The sequence below is a fragment of the Mustela nivalis genome (assembly GCF_964662115.1).
Source record: "Mustela nivalis genome assembly, chromosome: 8".
NCBI classification, from domain to species: Eukaryota; Metazoa; Chordata; class Mammalia; order Carnivora; family Mustelidae; genus Mustela; species Mustela nivalis.
This window is the reverse complement of record NC_139027.1, coordinates 36,244,673-36,259,585: the sequence shown is the minus strand read 5'-3', so window position 1 is coordinate 36,259,585 and position 14,913 is coordinate 36,244,673. Positions and strand designations below refer to the sequence as shown.

The 14,913-nt window shown below is 42.0% G+C and overlaps 1 protein-coding gene across 1 annotated transcript in view; it reads right to left on the bottom strand.

Moving 5' to 3' along the window:
- The window catches only part of MERTK (MER proto-oncogene, tyrosine kinase), a 114,304-nt gene that overhangs the window by 10,609 nt on the left and 88,782 nt on the right, over nt 1-14,913 (bottom strand). The window contains exons 12-15 of the mRNA XM_082743416.1: nt 13,322-13,417; nt 12,500-12,580; nt 8,648-8,740; nt 7,039-7,157 (exon numbers count right to left, since the gene is read on the bottom strand). Of these exons, the coding sequence (XP_082599542.1) occupies nt 7,039-7,157; nt 8,648-8,740; nt 12,500-12,580; nt 13,322-13,417 (389 nt within the window). The remainder of the gene's footprint in view (nt 1-7,038; nt 7,158-8,647; nt 8,741-12,499; nt 12,581-13,321; nt 13,418-14,913) is intronic.

Genomic DNA, 14,913 nt, shown 5'->3' with positions numbered 1-14,913 from the left:
TGGGCGACAGACAAAAAGCCTGCTCAGCCCACTCCAGTCATACAAGCGTATGCAATCATCTTACTTTGAGACACTTGCAAAGGTAAGTTTCTTTCAGACAGAAATTAGGACCATCTTTGCCTCTTATCACAGGGCCAAAGGACCACAAGGAGAGGTATTCAGGGATTTTGTTTTTGTTTCTCTAGAGTCCTCTGGGGAGTGTCAAGTCTACACTGTACAGATCAATCCAGAAGGCTCGGTGAGAGAACCTGTCCTGTCAGGACTGAAGATGAAGGTGATGACTGAGGAAGACCTCTGTGTAGTAACTAAACATTTTAGCACAAGGGCCGCGAGGAAGAGGGTTTACCACAAGTTCCTGGCAGTCATGAATGGGTCCATCCATGACAAACTCTCTTCAGGGCATTGGATTTGTCATGGCTTATTCTGTATGGAACATGAGTTTTCAAAGTGGTGTTCACGAAGACGCTGAATTTTTTAAGATTTATATTTCCCAGCTAAAATATGTGTTAATTACATCCTGCCTATATAGCAAAATGCTTTAATTATCCTTTACCTTTATATACTGGAGTTGTTAAAAACAAGTAAACAAAAAAAATGTAAACAAATCAGGCAGGAAATTCTTCTGCGTCTCTTCTGTATAACTGAGGCATTTGAGTTTCCAGATGATAGTTTCCAGGAAAGGATTTGGGTGCTAAAGAATATGAAGTCCTGCTGGCATCATGAGTGTAGCATATATTAGGTACTAGTCATTTGTGTTATTTTTCCCTAGAACACTTATGTTATTCTTGCAGACTGGGACCAAAAGTAATTTAAAAAGTAACTGTGTGATAGAACTAAGAAATGAATTCAACAAGGTTCCAGGATATAAGATTGAGATAAAAAAATTAATTGTATTTGTATACAATAGCAATGATTGATCTGAAAATAAAATTAAGAAAATAATTTCATCCAAAAAGAATTCAAAATAAAATACTTAAGAATAAATTTAACAGGAGAAATGCAAAACATACTCTGACAATGATGAAACATTGACATTAAAGTAGATCAGAATTAATGGAAAGATATCCTATGTTCATGGATCAGAAGAGTTAATATTGTTATGATAGCAACACTCCCCAAATTGATCTACAGATTTAATATAAGCCCTATCAGAATCCCAGCCGGCTTCATTGTAGAAATTGACAAACTGATCCTAAAATTCTTATGAAAATTCAAGCACTCAGAATATCCAGAACAAGCTTGAGTAAGAAGACTAAAGTTGGAAGCCTCACATTTACTGATTTCAAAATAAGAAAGCAATGATAATCAAGATAACATGGTACTAGCATAAGGACAGACTCAGACATTAATGAAACAGAATTGAGAGTCTAGAAATAAACCCACAAATCAATGTCAAACGACTTCGAACAGAGTGCCAAGATCATTCACTGGATGAAAGAACTGGACAAGAGTGGGATATGCAAGAGAATGAAACTGGAGCCCAACCAGAACTCATACAAAATTAACTCAAAATGGATCAAAGACCTAATATAAGAGCTCAAGTATAAAATTCTTAGAATTATTCATAAAAGCCAAAAAATGGAAACAACCCAAAGTCCATTAACAGATACACAGACAAACGAAACATAATATAGCTAGACAACGGAGTATTATTTGGTCTCAAAAAGTACTGATAGTAGCTACAGCGTGGATGAATCCTGAAAACATGCTCTGGGAAGGAAGCCAGATATGAAAGACCACAGACTATGATTCCATTGACCTGAAATATCTGAAATAGGTAACTAGAGAGAGACGGAAAGCAGGTTGCTGCTTCACCTGAGGGTTTCTGGAGGGGAGGTGGGTGGGGGGATGGGGTAAGTGGGGGAGGGGCATTAAGGAGGGCGCATGATGTGATGAGTACTGGGTGTCACCTAAGACTGATGAATCAATGACCTCTGAAACTAATAAAACACCATATGCTAACTAGCTAAATTTAAATAAAATAAAATAAAAATTTTTTAAAAAGGTTGCTTAGAGGTGGGAACAAAGTGGGGAGGGGAGATCGGGAAGTGATTGCAAAAGAGTATGGGACTTTGTTAGGTGATGAAAATGTCCTACAATTATGCCACACAACTTGAGCATACCAAACACTCCTGAGTTGTACACTTTAAATGGCAGAAATGTAGGGTGTTTGAATTATATCTCAGTAAAGGTGTTATTAAAAAAAAAAAAAAAAAAAAAAAAAAAAAAAAAAAAAGAACTGTTCCAGGAGAAGAGAGGGAGAGGGAAGGGGAAAGAGAGCAGACTTCTCTCTTTTTTTTTTTTTTTTAAGATTTATTTATTTGACAGAGAGAAATCACAAGTAGACAGAGAGGCAGCCAGAGAGAGAGAGAGAGGGAAGCAAGCTCCCTGCCGAGCAGAGAGCTCGATGCGGGACTCGATCCCAGGACCCTGAGATCATGACCTGAGCCGAAGGCAGCGGCTTAATCCACTGAGCCACCCAGGCGCCCCCAGACTTCTCTTTTTGTCTCTGGAGGCTGATGGATGAGGACGCCAGGCCTGGACGAGCTGCCCCCATCAGACACGGGGAGGGGCAGCTACAGCTGAAAAAGCAGAAAGGTCGAACAGTTTTGGACACGAGGTGATGTTGTTGAGGCAGAACTAACACTGCAGCTGTCCTACCTCTGGGCTTCACTGTGTGAGATCCCTCTGCTCCTGCTAGCGTGGACCAAGTTATGTAAATGTGCTCCCCCTGCAGTGCTGGGGTGCTGGGCCCTATCTGCCGCTCCATCTTCCATGGGAATAGTACATCTGGAGGTGTGCAGGGCAGACAGGAGATGGCAGGACAGGACAGGACCCCAGTTCTCATAGGGGTGGACACACCAAAGGGAGCAAGGGCATCAAGCAGAGATACAAGCAACCTGCTCTAGAACCTCAGCAAAGGGATGAATGCTCATGGAAAAATTTAAAAAATATTCTACACTGTCACTGTGACTATCCCCCAAAGAGGCGTAGGAGTAAAATGGCAAATTAAGAGGAAGTACACAGCCATGATCAGAATGAGCAAAGACCTAGTGATCTGAGAGCACACATGTGTTTTAGGAAAAGGAGGCTGTCTCATGTGTCAAAAGCAAAGAGGCAGAGAGAATGGGGGTGATAAAGCAGGAAAGATAAACTGGGATCTATAACAGATCATATGGCTTCCTTTGTGTGTAATATAAAGCCCAACTCAAATGCTCCAATGAAGCTACAGTATTCAAGACCATGTGGGAGGGGCGAAGAATGGGCACACAGTTTAACAGTACAGAATAGAGAACTCAGAAATAGACCCACACTAACACAGCCAATTCATTTCTGACAAAGATGCGAAAGCAATCAATTCCATAGATTAACGATAGTCTTTTTACAAATGATACTGGTCATCTACATGAAAAATAAAAGCAGACCTTAAGCTAAATGTCATACCTTAGATAAAAATTAATTTAAAAAGGATCATAGACTTAAATGTACTACGTAAAATCACAAAGTTTTTAGAAGATAACATAGGAGAAAAATTTTTTATCTGGGCTTAGGCAAAGAGTTCTTAAACATGACAGCAAAAACATGATTCATCAGCAAAAGTTAAATATTTTTATTCACATTAAGAGAATACGAAGACACACACAAAAAAGAGATAATACAAAGACAAGATACCAACTAGGAGAATAATCTTTGCAAATTGCATATCCAAGAAAGGTACTATATCTAGAATATATAAAGAGCTCTGAAAACTCAACAATAAGAAAAACAACAACCCAATTAAAAAATAAACAAAAGACATTAACAGACACCAAAGAGGATATAAAAATGGCATATAAACACAAGACAGGATGCTCAACGTCCTTAATCATTACAAAAATGTAAATAAAAGCCACCATGAGATATCACTACCCATCTATCAGAGCAGCTCATAACCAAATTAAACCAAACCCCGAAACTACTGATAATACCAAGTGCTAACAAGAATGCAAAGCAAATTATCTCTCCTACACTGCTGGTGGGAATGTAAAAGTATAGCCACTCTGGAAAATCTAGAAGTTTCTTTTAAAATTAAACATACCCTTTCCTAGTATGACCTAGTATCTCACCTTTTTGGACTTTTTACCCTAGAGAAAAAAGAAGTTATGTTCACTCAAAAACCTGTACATGATTTTTTTTTATAGCAACTTCGTTCATCCTTGCCCCCAAATGGGAACAACCCACATGTGCCTCAATAGGTGAATGGATAAGCAAACTGGTCTATGCACTAGGAGATACACAGCAATCAAACAAGGAATGAACTACTGATCTCACTAACTTAAATGGATCTCGAAGGCATAATGCTGAGTAAAAGAAGCAAAAAATTACAAACTGTATGATTCCATTCTCAAAAACATTCTCAAAAAGACAAAACTATAGTCATGGAGAACAGATCAGTGGTTACCAGGAGTCCACCATGGGGGCAGAGCATGACTACCAAGATGTCACAGGAGGAGGTGTTTTTGGGTGATGAAACTGTTCTGGATCTCAACTGTGATGACAGACACGTGAATCCATTTATGTGTTAACACTCAACAGAACTATATACCAGAAAGGGAGAAAGAGTAACACTGTATGATAATTTTAAAAGGATTTTTATAAAGATTATAAATGGTCCCTATCTCTTCCACAATGACTCAGGAAAAAAGTTCAGTAAGAGGCTACTCTATTTCCAAAGAGGCCATATGAGAGAGGAGGGTTGAATGTCACAAGTAAAAACAGACGACTGACTGTTGACCATCAAATGGCCCTGAATGTGAGCCTGGTTATTTTTACTGTAGAATTTACTCTTATGCAACATGAAATTCCCATGCCTCCAACAATTATTAGAAAAATCCCACCACATACCAGAAAACTGAATGGGAGTAAAATTGCTCATCAATGTGAAACGAAATCCATTCAAGGGGATGGCGTGTAGCCATTCACAGCCAACTGTCTGGAGGCTGCTCTGCCAGGGAGGGGTGCACACTGTGATGGGACCATCAGAGAAGAGCCGAAAGCAGGGGCTCTGCAACCCAGGGGCCAGTCCTGCCTCCATCATTGCCCGATCTGTGCGTCAGTTTCCTCACCTGAGACTCTATTACTAGTAAGGACCTCCTGTGGTTGCTAGGCCATTACTGCAACACTATACGCAAAACAAAGCCTCTGCAAAGCGCTGGAGAAGAGTCAGCCCTGTGGATGGCCTGCGGGGAGGCATGTACCTCCTGAGCACCAGCCTGTGAATCAGGAGGCATGGAATGAACAGCTGGGATAGGAATGGCCGAAGATGCCAATGATTGGATAAGATGTTGCCGATTGTAGTTTTGTTTTGTTTTGTTTTGTTTTTCCTTTTCCAGGCTTCTTATTATGTTACATCTTTCTTACCCGTGGAAAAAAGGAAGAAAGGGTGCCTGGGTGGCTCAGTTGGTTAAGTGACTGCCTTCGGTGCAGGTCACCATTCTAGAGTCCCAGAATCGAGTCCCGAATCGGGCTCCCTGCTTGGCAGGGAGTCTGTTTTTCCCTCTGACCCTCTCTCCTCTCATGCTCTCTTTCTCTCATTCACTCTTTCAAATAAATAAATGAATAAAATCTTTAAAAACATAAAAACAGGGGCACCTGGGTGGCTCAGTGGATTAAGCCGCTGCCTTCGGCTCAGGTCATGATCTCAGGGTCCTGGGATCAAGCCCCGCGTCAGGCTCTCTGCTCGGGGGGAGCCTGCTTCCTCCTCTCTCTCTGCCTGCTTCTCTGCCTACTTGTGATCTCTCTCTCTGTCAAATAAATAAATAAAATCTTTAATAAAATAAAATTAAATAAAAATAAAAATAATAAAAAATAATAAAAACAAAAGAAAAAGAAAGAAAGGGAAGAGAAATACTGTCATGCTGAGTCCCCTATTTTGGATTAGGCCCTTCACCACTTCGGAGATTTTATAATAGTTCTTCAGTGATTTTATAATAGTTCTGAGATGTGGCTATAATTTCCTAACTCTGGCTAGTGAGTGTGTGGGTGGAAGACTTAAAGAAGTCATGAGGAAGAGAACAAAAATCTGAGCATGAGACCAAGGGGAAGTGAAAGAAGAAAGATGACTTATACCTCCCTGGGAGTAATAAAACAAGTAAAAGAAAAAGAAAAGAAAAGCAAGGAATGACTTTTCACATCCATAACACACAGTGTCAGCAGGACATAGGAAAGAAAGTTCCAGAATGTTTAGCCTAAATTGGGTCTCAAGGTTTTGTGTTTGTTTTTCAAGTGCCTTGCCAAATTCAATAAATGGCTGTTCCTGCAGATTTGTCTATCTCCTGGGATAATGACTTTCCTCATTATGCCCTGCAGTTGGGATGAGGACTTTCTCTCCTTTCTCGGGGGCCCTTGTCGGTCATCTGTGTGGGACCTGTGGCCACATGCCAGTGGATATGGTGCCTCAGTCTAAGCTCCATATTCTGTCACGTTCCCCTGTGCTGGGGGGATTCAGACAGTGTTTGCCTTGCGGAGTGACAGCCCCTCTTAGGGGCAGGGTTGAAGGAAAGTGTGCCAGCCTGCTGATTCACGACAGGCTTTCCGATCCGGAGGATGAAGGGGCTCTTGATAATCCAAAAGGTGGACGGGGTATATTCATGCCCAGTGTCCAGAAAAACAGCTCAGTGCAACTTCCTCTGGGAATGAAACGGATCCTGCTTCTAGTGATTTCAGAGTGAACGAGCTGGAAAGAGGAGACTTCAAAAGAAAGAGGCAGCTCTGTCAGCATGTGGGGCCCACCGGGCTCCACAGCGATAAGGCTGGAGCCATGAGAATGAGCGCCCAGCTGGCTTCATCCCCCCATAAAGTGGGAATTGTAAGACCTATGCGCAGGCCTGCTGTGAGGACAAAAACCACATTTCAGCCCCAGGGTGCATAGTGAGCGCTAAACAGAGGCCACACGTCCTCTCCCTCGCTCCTTTATTTTCAGGGTTAGCTGCTGAGGTTTCCCAGGCCTTGTCACAGAAGCCTGGGGGCCGTTCAGAGGCAAGACGACTGGGTAATTACCTTGGGTCCTGTCTCCAGTCGGGAATAGAGTAAATATGTGTGCAGATCCCCGTACTTCATAAAGGGTAAAATCACCATGGGCTTTGGGATGCCCTGAGAACTCATTTCTATACATACACCTGAAATTAAAACCAGAGAAAGTTACAAAGAGCCCTTTGTTACCAGTAACCAGAAAAGCACTGCAGGAGCACAGGCCAAATTGAAACCATGTGCTCTCGAGGTAACAGTTAAAAACAAAATAAACATGGGGCGCCTCCGTGGCTCAGCAGGGTAAGCCTCTGACTCTTGATCTCGGTTCAGGTCTTGATCTCAGGGTCATGAGTTCAAGCCTGTGTTGGGGTCCATGCTGGGCATAGGGCCTCCTTAAAAATTAACAAATGAACAAAATTAAAATAAAATAAAAACCCATAAATCACAAACAAGTTGTATATTAGAATGTGGAAAACATGCTGGGTCCACTTCTTGGTAATTTTTTTTTTCTTTCAGATTAGTAACAATCTTTGCATGAGAGGTCTCAAAAATTAATCAGTTAAGAAGCATAGTCATCTAGACACCTGTGGAGTTTTTGTTACACTGAGCCCAAGTGAGGGGTGACTGCGAAAGAATTCAAGGGCAAACTAGTTTCCTGGGGTAGTTAATACCCGATCAGGTGAAAAAGCCTGGGGCCACCAAATGCTCAAAACTATAAAAAGAATTTTGAGGGCCAGGAGGTAAAATTCACATGTCTAAGTTTTAACAGTTATACGCAGCAAACACCATTTATCCCTAAAAGTTGAAACTAGGGCCTGTCGCCTGATGGCAGGCTGGTAAAGCTCTCCCACATCATGGCCCATCATCGCAAAGCACAATGGTTCTCAGTCTGCAAAAATCAATAGCTACAAAGGAATAACAGTGGTTTCCTTGAAATGATTTGGTATCCAAGCATTATTTTTCATATCTCTCTGCAGCTTCGATCGTAATAAAACTTTGAAAGTTCCCCCAAAGAACTGTGCACGTATCCAGACACAGGAGAGAAAAAAAAGAAGTCAGCGGAATATTCAATTACTTTTAGGTCGCTGTTCTGTCTCGGGATTGTAGCACTGATACTGCAAAGTCTTGATAGCTACAGGGCCACAAAACCAAATTCTATTAAATTGTGTCCCGTGACGCTGGCAGTATTAGATCCCAGCAAACCATACTTGAAAATACGTTAATAAACTGTTTCTCAAAGATTGATCGATGGAATTTGTCTACTTTAACAGCTTTATCCTACTGGTATTTGATTCATGGATAACTTTAAATCAATATAAATTATAACATAGTTTAACATAAACTTTTGTCTTGCCTTGGAGTAAAGTGGGGGCCCCTGTTTTCACCCACAGTCACCTAGACCTCTGTGGACACTAAACGTTCCTGAGCCCTTGGGGTGTCCAAGACACACAAGCCCATTTTTGTCATCAGCCTCAGAAAATATAATTGTAAGAAGCCTTTGGGGTGAAAAACTCAATGGTATCAATTACTGTGGTGGTCATACAAAGTATAAACTTATCTGCCCCAGAGACTTTTCCTTTGGCATGGAGTGGATTAGCCAAGCCCCACTGCCCCCTAGTCCCACATTTCTCTGAGGTACCTAGGAGTCGGATGACGTTGGGGTGGCTGAAGTCTTTCATGCACGCGGCCTCACTGAGGAACTCCTCAATCTCTCGCTGAGAAAAGTTGTCCACTAGGAGAGAGGACGGAAAAATGGTAGACACCGATCATTTACTCAGTGAAGGGGAAGGAGGTAAGGGCAATTTTGTTCTATAAAAGCAAAATCAGGAAAAGGCAAAACTACAATAACGACAAACAGATGAGCGGTTGTCAGGCATGGATGGCTGGGCAGGCACAGACAGAGGGACACAGGAGAATGTAGGGCAGGGAAACTTCTGCATGATACTGTAATGGTGCACACAGGACACTGTGTTTGTCAAAACCCAGAATGTTCGATACAAGGTGAAAGCTAATATAACCTATGGACCTCAGTTAATAATGTATCACATGGGTTACGTATATTTAATTGTAAAAAATGCACCACAGGGATGCAAGATGTTACTGTAGGGAAGATTGTGAAGGGAGAAGGGCAGATGGCAACTCTGTATTTTCTGCCCAATTTTTCTAGAAACCTAAAACTGCTCTAAAAATTAAAGTATATTTGTTAAGACAAAAACAAAACAAAACAACCCAACAGGGGACGCCTGCATGGCTTGCTGGGTTAAGCGTCTGCCTTTAACTCAGGTCATGATCTCAGGGTCCTGGGATTGAGTCCCGCATTGGGCTCCCAGCTTGGTAGGAAGCCTGCTTCCTGCTCTCTCTCTGCCTGCCTCTCTGCCTGCTTGTGATCTCTCTGTCAAATAAATAAATAAAATCTTTAAAAAAAAAAAAAAGCCAACAACCCCGAAAGTCAAATGCAACTGATCTGTTGCAATTATTTTTGCCGTAAAGAAAGCCAGAATACACGCTTCTCTCTATCTTGCAAGGCTAATTGCTCAATCATGCCTTGGGAACTGGATATGCTGTCCTAACTTCCACGCCACACCATTTTGGGATTAAACCAACTCTAGAGAGACATCTTGAATTCTATATTATGTTAGGTGAAACAAGTCAGTCACAAGAGTGTAAGTACCGTGTGATTCCACTTTTACGAGGTAATTAGAGAGGTCAAATTCATAGAGACAGAAAGGGGGATGGTGGTAGCCCGGGGCAAGTAGGGGCAGAGGAGATGGGAAGTTGTCTGATGCCTATGGAGTTTCAGTTTTGCAAGATGAAAAAATTTTGGAGGTGGATGGCGGAGGGGATGGTTGCACAACAGTGTGAATGAACTCAATGCCACTGAATTACGCTCTTAAAAATGGTTAGGATTGGGGTGACTGGGTGGCTCAGTCACTGGGCGGCTCCCTTTGGTTCAGGTCATGATCCCAGGGTCCTGGGATCAAGCCCCGCACTGGGCTCCCTGCTCACAGGGAGTCTGCTTCTCTCTTTCCCAATCCCCCTGCTGGTGTTCTCTCTCTCTCTCTCTTAAATAAATAAAATCTTTAAAAAAGAAAATGGTTAGGATGGTACATTTTATGTGATGTGTATTTTAAAAACAAAGAAATGAGAAAAACAAAGAAAAAACAAACATAAAGCTGGGCATGCCTTAGGGAATTTGCTATAACACTAAGTCTAGACTAAAATCATACATGCGTGTCTCTAGCATAGGGTCTGGACATTCTATGGGCTTTGTATACATTAATCTTTTTCTTCTAAAATTAAGGCAAATTTAAGAAAAGTAAAAAAAAATTATAGAGATCTGCAAAATGTCTGCTACCTTTGCCCTCACCTATTACCTTTGCTAAAACCATGAGGTGGGTGGAACAGAAAGCATAGGGTACACCTGCAAACGCCACCCATCCCACTCCTCCCCAGGGGACCAACATTCCCGGCAAACGTGGGAGCCTGGGATGCAGAGGCCAAAGACGGTTCTTTCCATCTTTGGTAATTAGCACAGATGCAATTCTTATGCAAGTAATTCAAATCAGTCAAAGAAGAGCATAGCCAAGGCCAGAGGAAACAGGTTCCAGGCCTAGCCCCTTTTACAAGGTCCCCTACACCTTCCACTGGTAAATGGGGACAACGGAGAGAGCCTTCACATGGATCAGGTTCCAATAAAAATGCAAGGGGCAGGAACGGAGCTGAATGTGGCTCAGCCCCCTGACTTGGCCCTGTGCTGGGTTCAGCTCCAAGGACCACTCTAACTTCACGCGTCTGGGTTTTCAGAGGGTAACACTTGAATCTACTTCTGAGTCGTACTGATTTCTTCTTCCTGTCTTCCTGATGAAAGGTAAGAATGACTGCAACATCCTTTGGCACTTATTCCATAAGTACTGGCCACTATTCTAGACATAAAAGGTTTTGGAAAGCAGAAAGCACTAGTCCAGTGACTTACTGGTTATTAGCGTTCCTTTTTGTCCCTGAAATTAAAACTTCAGCCTCCAGTTCTGGTTAAAAAGTCAAGCTACATGCTTATAATCTAATTTGTGTTTTAAGGCCCAGGAGACAGTGAATTTAAATTTTAGGAAGGAACCGATTTTACTCCTTGATCCAAAATAATATTGAATGGATACAGGAGGTGAACGAGGAAGTAGTGTTAAAGACATTAACAAACGGAGCACCAAATAGTGTCTCTCCATCTGAGTCGTGAGGACAACTGTGGGCAAAATGCCCAAAAATCACAGTCTATTTTGTGGGTGCTCAGCTGGACACCTGAAGAATAAAACACAATCCTGCCTCCCCAGGCCCTAGAAATGCCCTTCTCGGGAAAGGGCACGAGGGCAAATGTGGTCATATTCAGCCATTGCAGCCTGGTCAACGTGTGGTGATGAAAACGTCCAGCACAACCTTCTCCCCTTCAAGCCATCTGACTTCGACAAGTCACAACGTCTTTGAGCCTCGTTTCCTTATCGAGATCGGCATCTGCACAAATTCTGGAGCGCCCTAACTAGCATCTGTCTTTCCTTTTGTCAATGCCGTAATTCATTCTCCTCCACACTGCCACCAAAGTGAACTTTCTAGAATGTGATCTGCTTTTGTTCATTTGCTTAGGATTCTTACTGGTGTTCTGGTACTTGTAGGATAAAAGCAGATTCTTTGTGACGAGTTACAGGGCCCTTTCTGCAGGCTGCAGGCTCTCGTCCCGGCTTGTTTGGACGTTCCAGCTTGGGATCACTGCTCTTCATATACCCTTGACCCATAAATATCTATCCTCTCTCTGGGAAATGTCCCTTCAAGGCAGCCCACAACTTCCTGAGGACTGTGCAACCATCCTCAAGTGAGGAAGTGGTCCCACTGAGCTGGCCGGATCAAACAGACCAACCCGTGGGGTCAGAGGCTGCCACCAGATCAGCTTTGTCTTGGAAATCCATGCTGTATTTTATTTGTTTATTTATTTATTTATTTAAAGATTTTATTTATTTATTTATTTGACAGACAGAGATCACAATTAGGCAGAGAGAGAGAGAGAGGAGGAAGCCGACTTCCTGCTGAGTAGAGAGCCCAATGCCGGGCTTGATCCCAGGACCCTGGGATCATGACCTGAGCCGAAGGCAGAGGCTTTAACCCACTGAGCCACCCAGGTGCCCTGAAATCTATGCTTTATTTTGGAGTCCTTCGCTCTACTAGGTGAGAGAGGGAGGAAGGGGGAGATAGAGAGAGAACAGGACAGAGAGGAAGGCGTGGTGTAAGTAACAAACATAATTTCTTTGAGTATAAAGTATATACCAGGAAGATATGAAGAGCTCCTGACGGTCACTTTCCCTCTGTGACCACACAGTGTTCTGGATGGCCTCCGGACCCATCAGTGACTGAGAGCATGACACATGAAGCCCCTCACTGGCCTTACAGAACACCAGGTTACTGCCCCAACTGCCCACACCGGCAGGAAGGTGTTTCATCAGCGGTAACTCACACTTCATGGTCTTCACAGCCACTTTCAGAGAGGTCCCATCTTGCTGCTTAAGATTTCCTTCCATCACAGACCCGAACTCTCCTGTGAAGTAAGATGACATCTATACAGATTGTAGAGAATCTTCCTGGACCACAGAAATGCTACAGTTCTCCCGGGGCTGTTTTTACGTGACCGGAGAGTGACCCATATGCGGCAGCCGGGCAGAGCCCGATGGGGTCACCCACACTCGCAAACCAGGGACACCGGCCATGCACAAGCTTGTCACAAGCTGCTTGTGACTCCTGCTTGTCACAAGCCTGCTTGGCTCAGGCTTGGCTCAGCCCGTCATTTTATTAAGCATTATAACTGATCCAATACACTTAGAGAACAACGTAGAAAACGTTACTGACATTTATAAAGTAGAAATTCTTAATACCATGATCATTCATCCTAGTATCAGTTTGACAAACTACGTATTTTCACTTTTGTTCCTATTTAACTAATTAGGAAAGTGTCCAAGACAGTAAACTTAAGAACCAGAGGTATTTAGAGTAAAGAGGAAACTGACCAATGAATTGCACGCTTTTTCAATGAAGGAAGGGAATTAATATTTTTCAAGGCCCTACTGTCTGTGCAAGGCACCATAGAGGTCCTTTTCATATGCCTAATCTGAGTTTCAAAAACCACTATTCACTTTTTCATTTTAATAAATTATAAAATAGAACTATCTGCATTATAAGTTAAAGTCACAAAATGGTGCTTTACATAATAAATATATATATAAAAATACTGTAAATGGCTTATCCTCTTACCTCACATTTTAAAAAGAAATTAACTGCTTACCTTCGCCCAGGATTTTTCCCAGAATTAACAGATTCCTGTCAATCACAACATCTTCTAGTTTATTTTGCAGTTCCTCGCTGACTCCCAAGCTATGCACTATAGAGGAGGGACAGAGTCTGTATGAAGAATTGTCAGTGTATTCCCTTTCATTTGAACATTATTAAAATGATACATACAGCCCTATGAAGGAGTTAAACATGTTCTTCATTTGGTACGCATGGCTCTCCCCACAAAAAGCCTATAATAAAGCATCACCCTTAATTCTGTTATGATTAAAGTGAGGAAAATGAATTCTTCAGGGCAAGATTAATTCTGAAGGATTATAAAAATCAGAACCATGTTTCTCTTCCCACCATGCAGTATCAGCAGCCAGAAATCAGATTCGTGAGGGTATTGGGGGGGGGTGCCCTTGATTTAAAGGAGAAAGGAAGATAGTAGGTACTTTTCTAGTGGAGTATTTGCTATTTTATCCCTAACTACAGCATTCAAAAGAGCCATCAGAGAAGAATAAATGAAACAAGATGGGATTGGGAGGGAGACAAACCATAAGTGACAAAATCTCACAAAACAAACTGAGGGTTGCTGGGGGGAGGGGGTTTGGGAGTAGGGGGTGGGATTATGGACATTGGGGAGGGTATGTGCTTTGGTGAGTGCTGTGAAGTGTGTAAACCTGGTGATACACAGATCTGTACCCCTGGGGATAAAAATATATGTTTATAAAAAAAAAATAAATAAAAATAAAAAAAGAGCCATCGGCTTACCTCCCCCGTCCAATGCCAGGGAAAGAGGCCCAGCAGCCATAAGTAACACTGAGAGAACAAGCTACCGTTCTACCTATGGGATATGGAATCTCATTATAATGACTTAACAAGTACTAAACTGAGTACTTGCGGGAAAGTGGAGAATAAGATCTTCTACAATAAGGTATCAATATGCAGCACTGACAATAGGTGTTACTAATAAGATGAATTAAACAATTCAATAACATTGGCAAATGACTCAGTTTGTGCCATAGTTAAGAAAAGTAAAAAAAATAAAATAAATAAAATAAAAATTAAAAATATTCTTCCTTGAACAAGTTCCTGTTTCAGAGCCCCCTTTTCTATCCTACTTATATATTTGTTTTATTGTTTTTGCTTTTGGCAAGCATCCAGAAGCTCGAATTTGATAATATTTGCACCTACTTTCTACACTGTTTCTTAATTATTCAAGAACGCAGCTGTCCATTTATTCTCACTCTTCAAACTAGAAGGCTCCACTGCGATGCAGCAAAACTCAAACCATAATTGTTATGAAGTATGTTGGCAAATTCTTCTCTGAGTGGGTTGCCACAGAAAAGCGAGAAATAAGCTTAGATATCATGTCAATTGCTTTGCTGTTTTCTTTAAAGCCCTGACCTCTGACCACATCTTCTCCAATCACTATAGTGAGTTCCTGTTTGTGGTGTTAGGAGTCTTTAAACCCGGTCACTTTACCACAGGGCCCACTCGAAAGTTCCAGTAAACTGGCCAACAGTGGCGCACATGGCGACGACGTCTGACTAGCTACTGCCGGTTTCTGGTTTCTGAAGACTTTTTGCATGTTAAAAATAT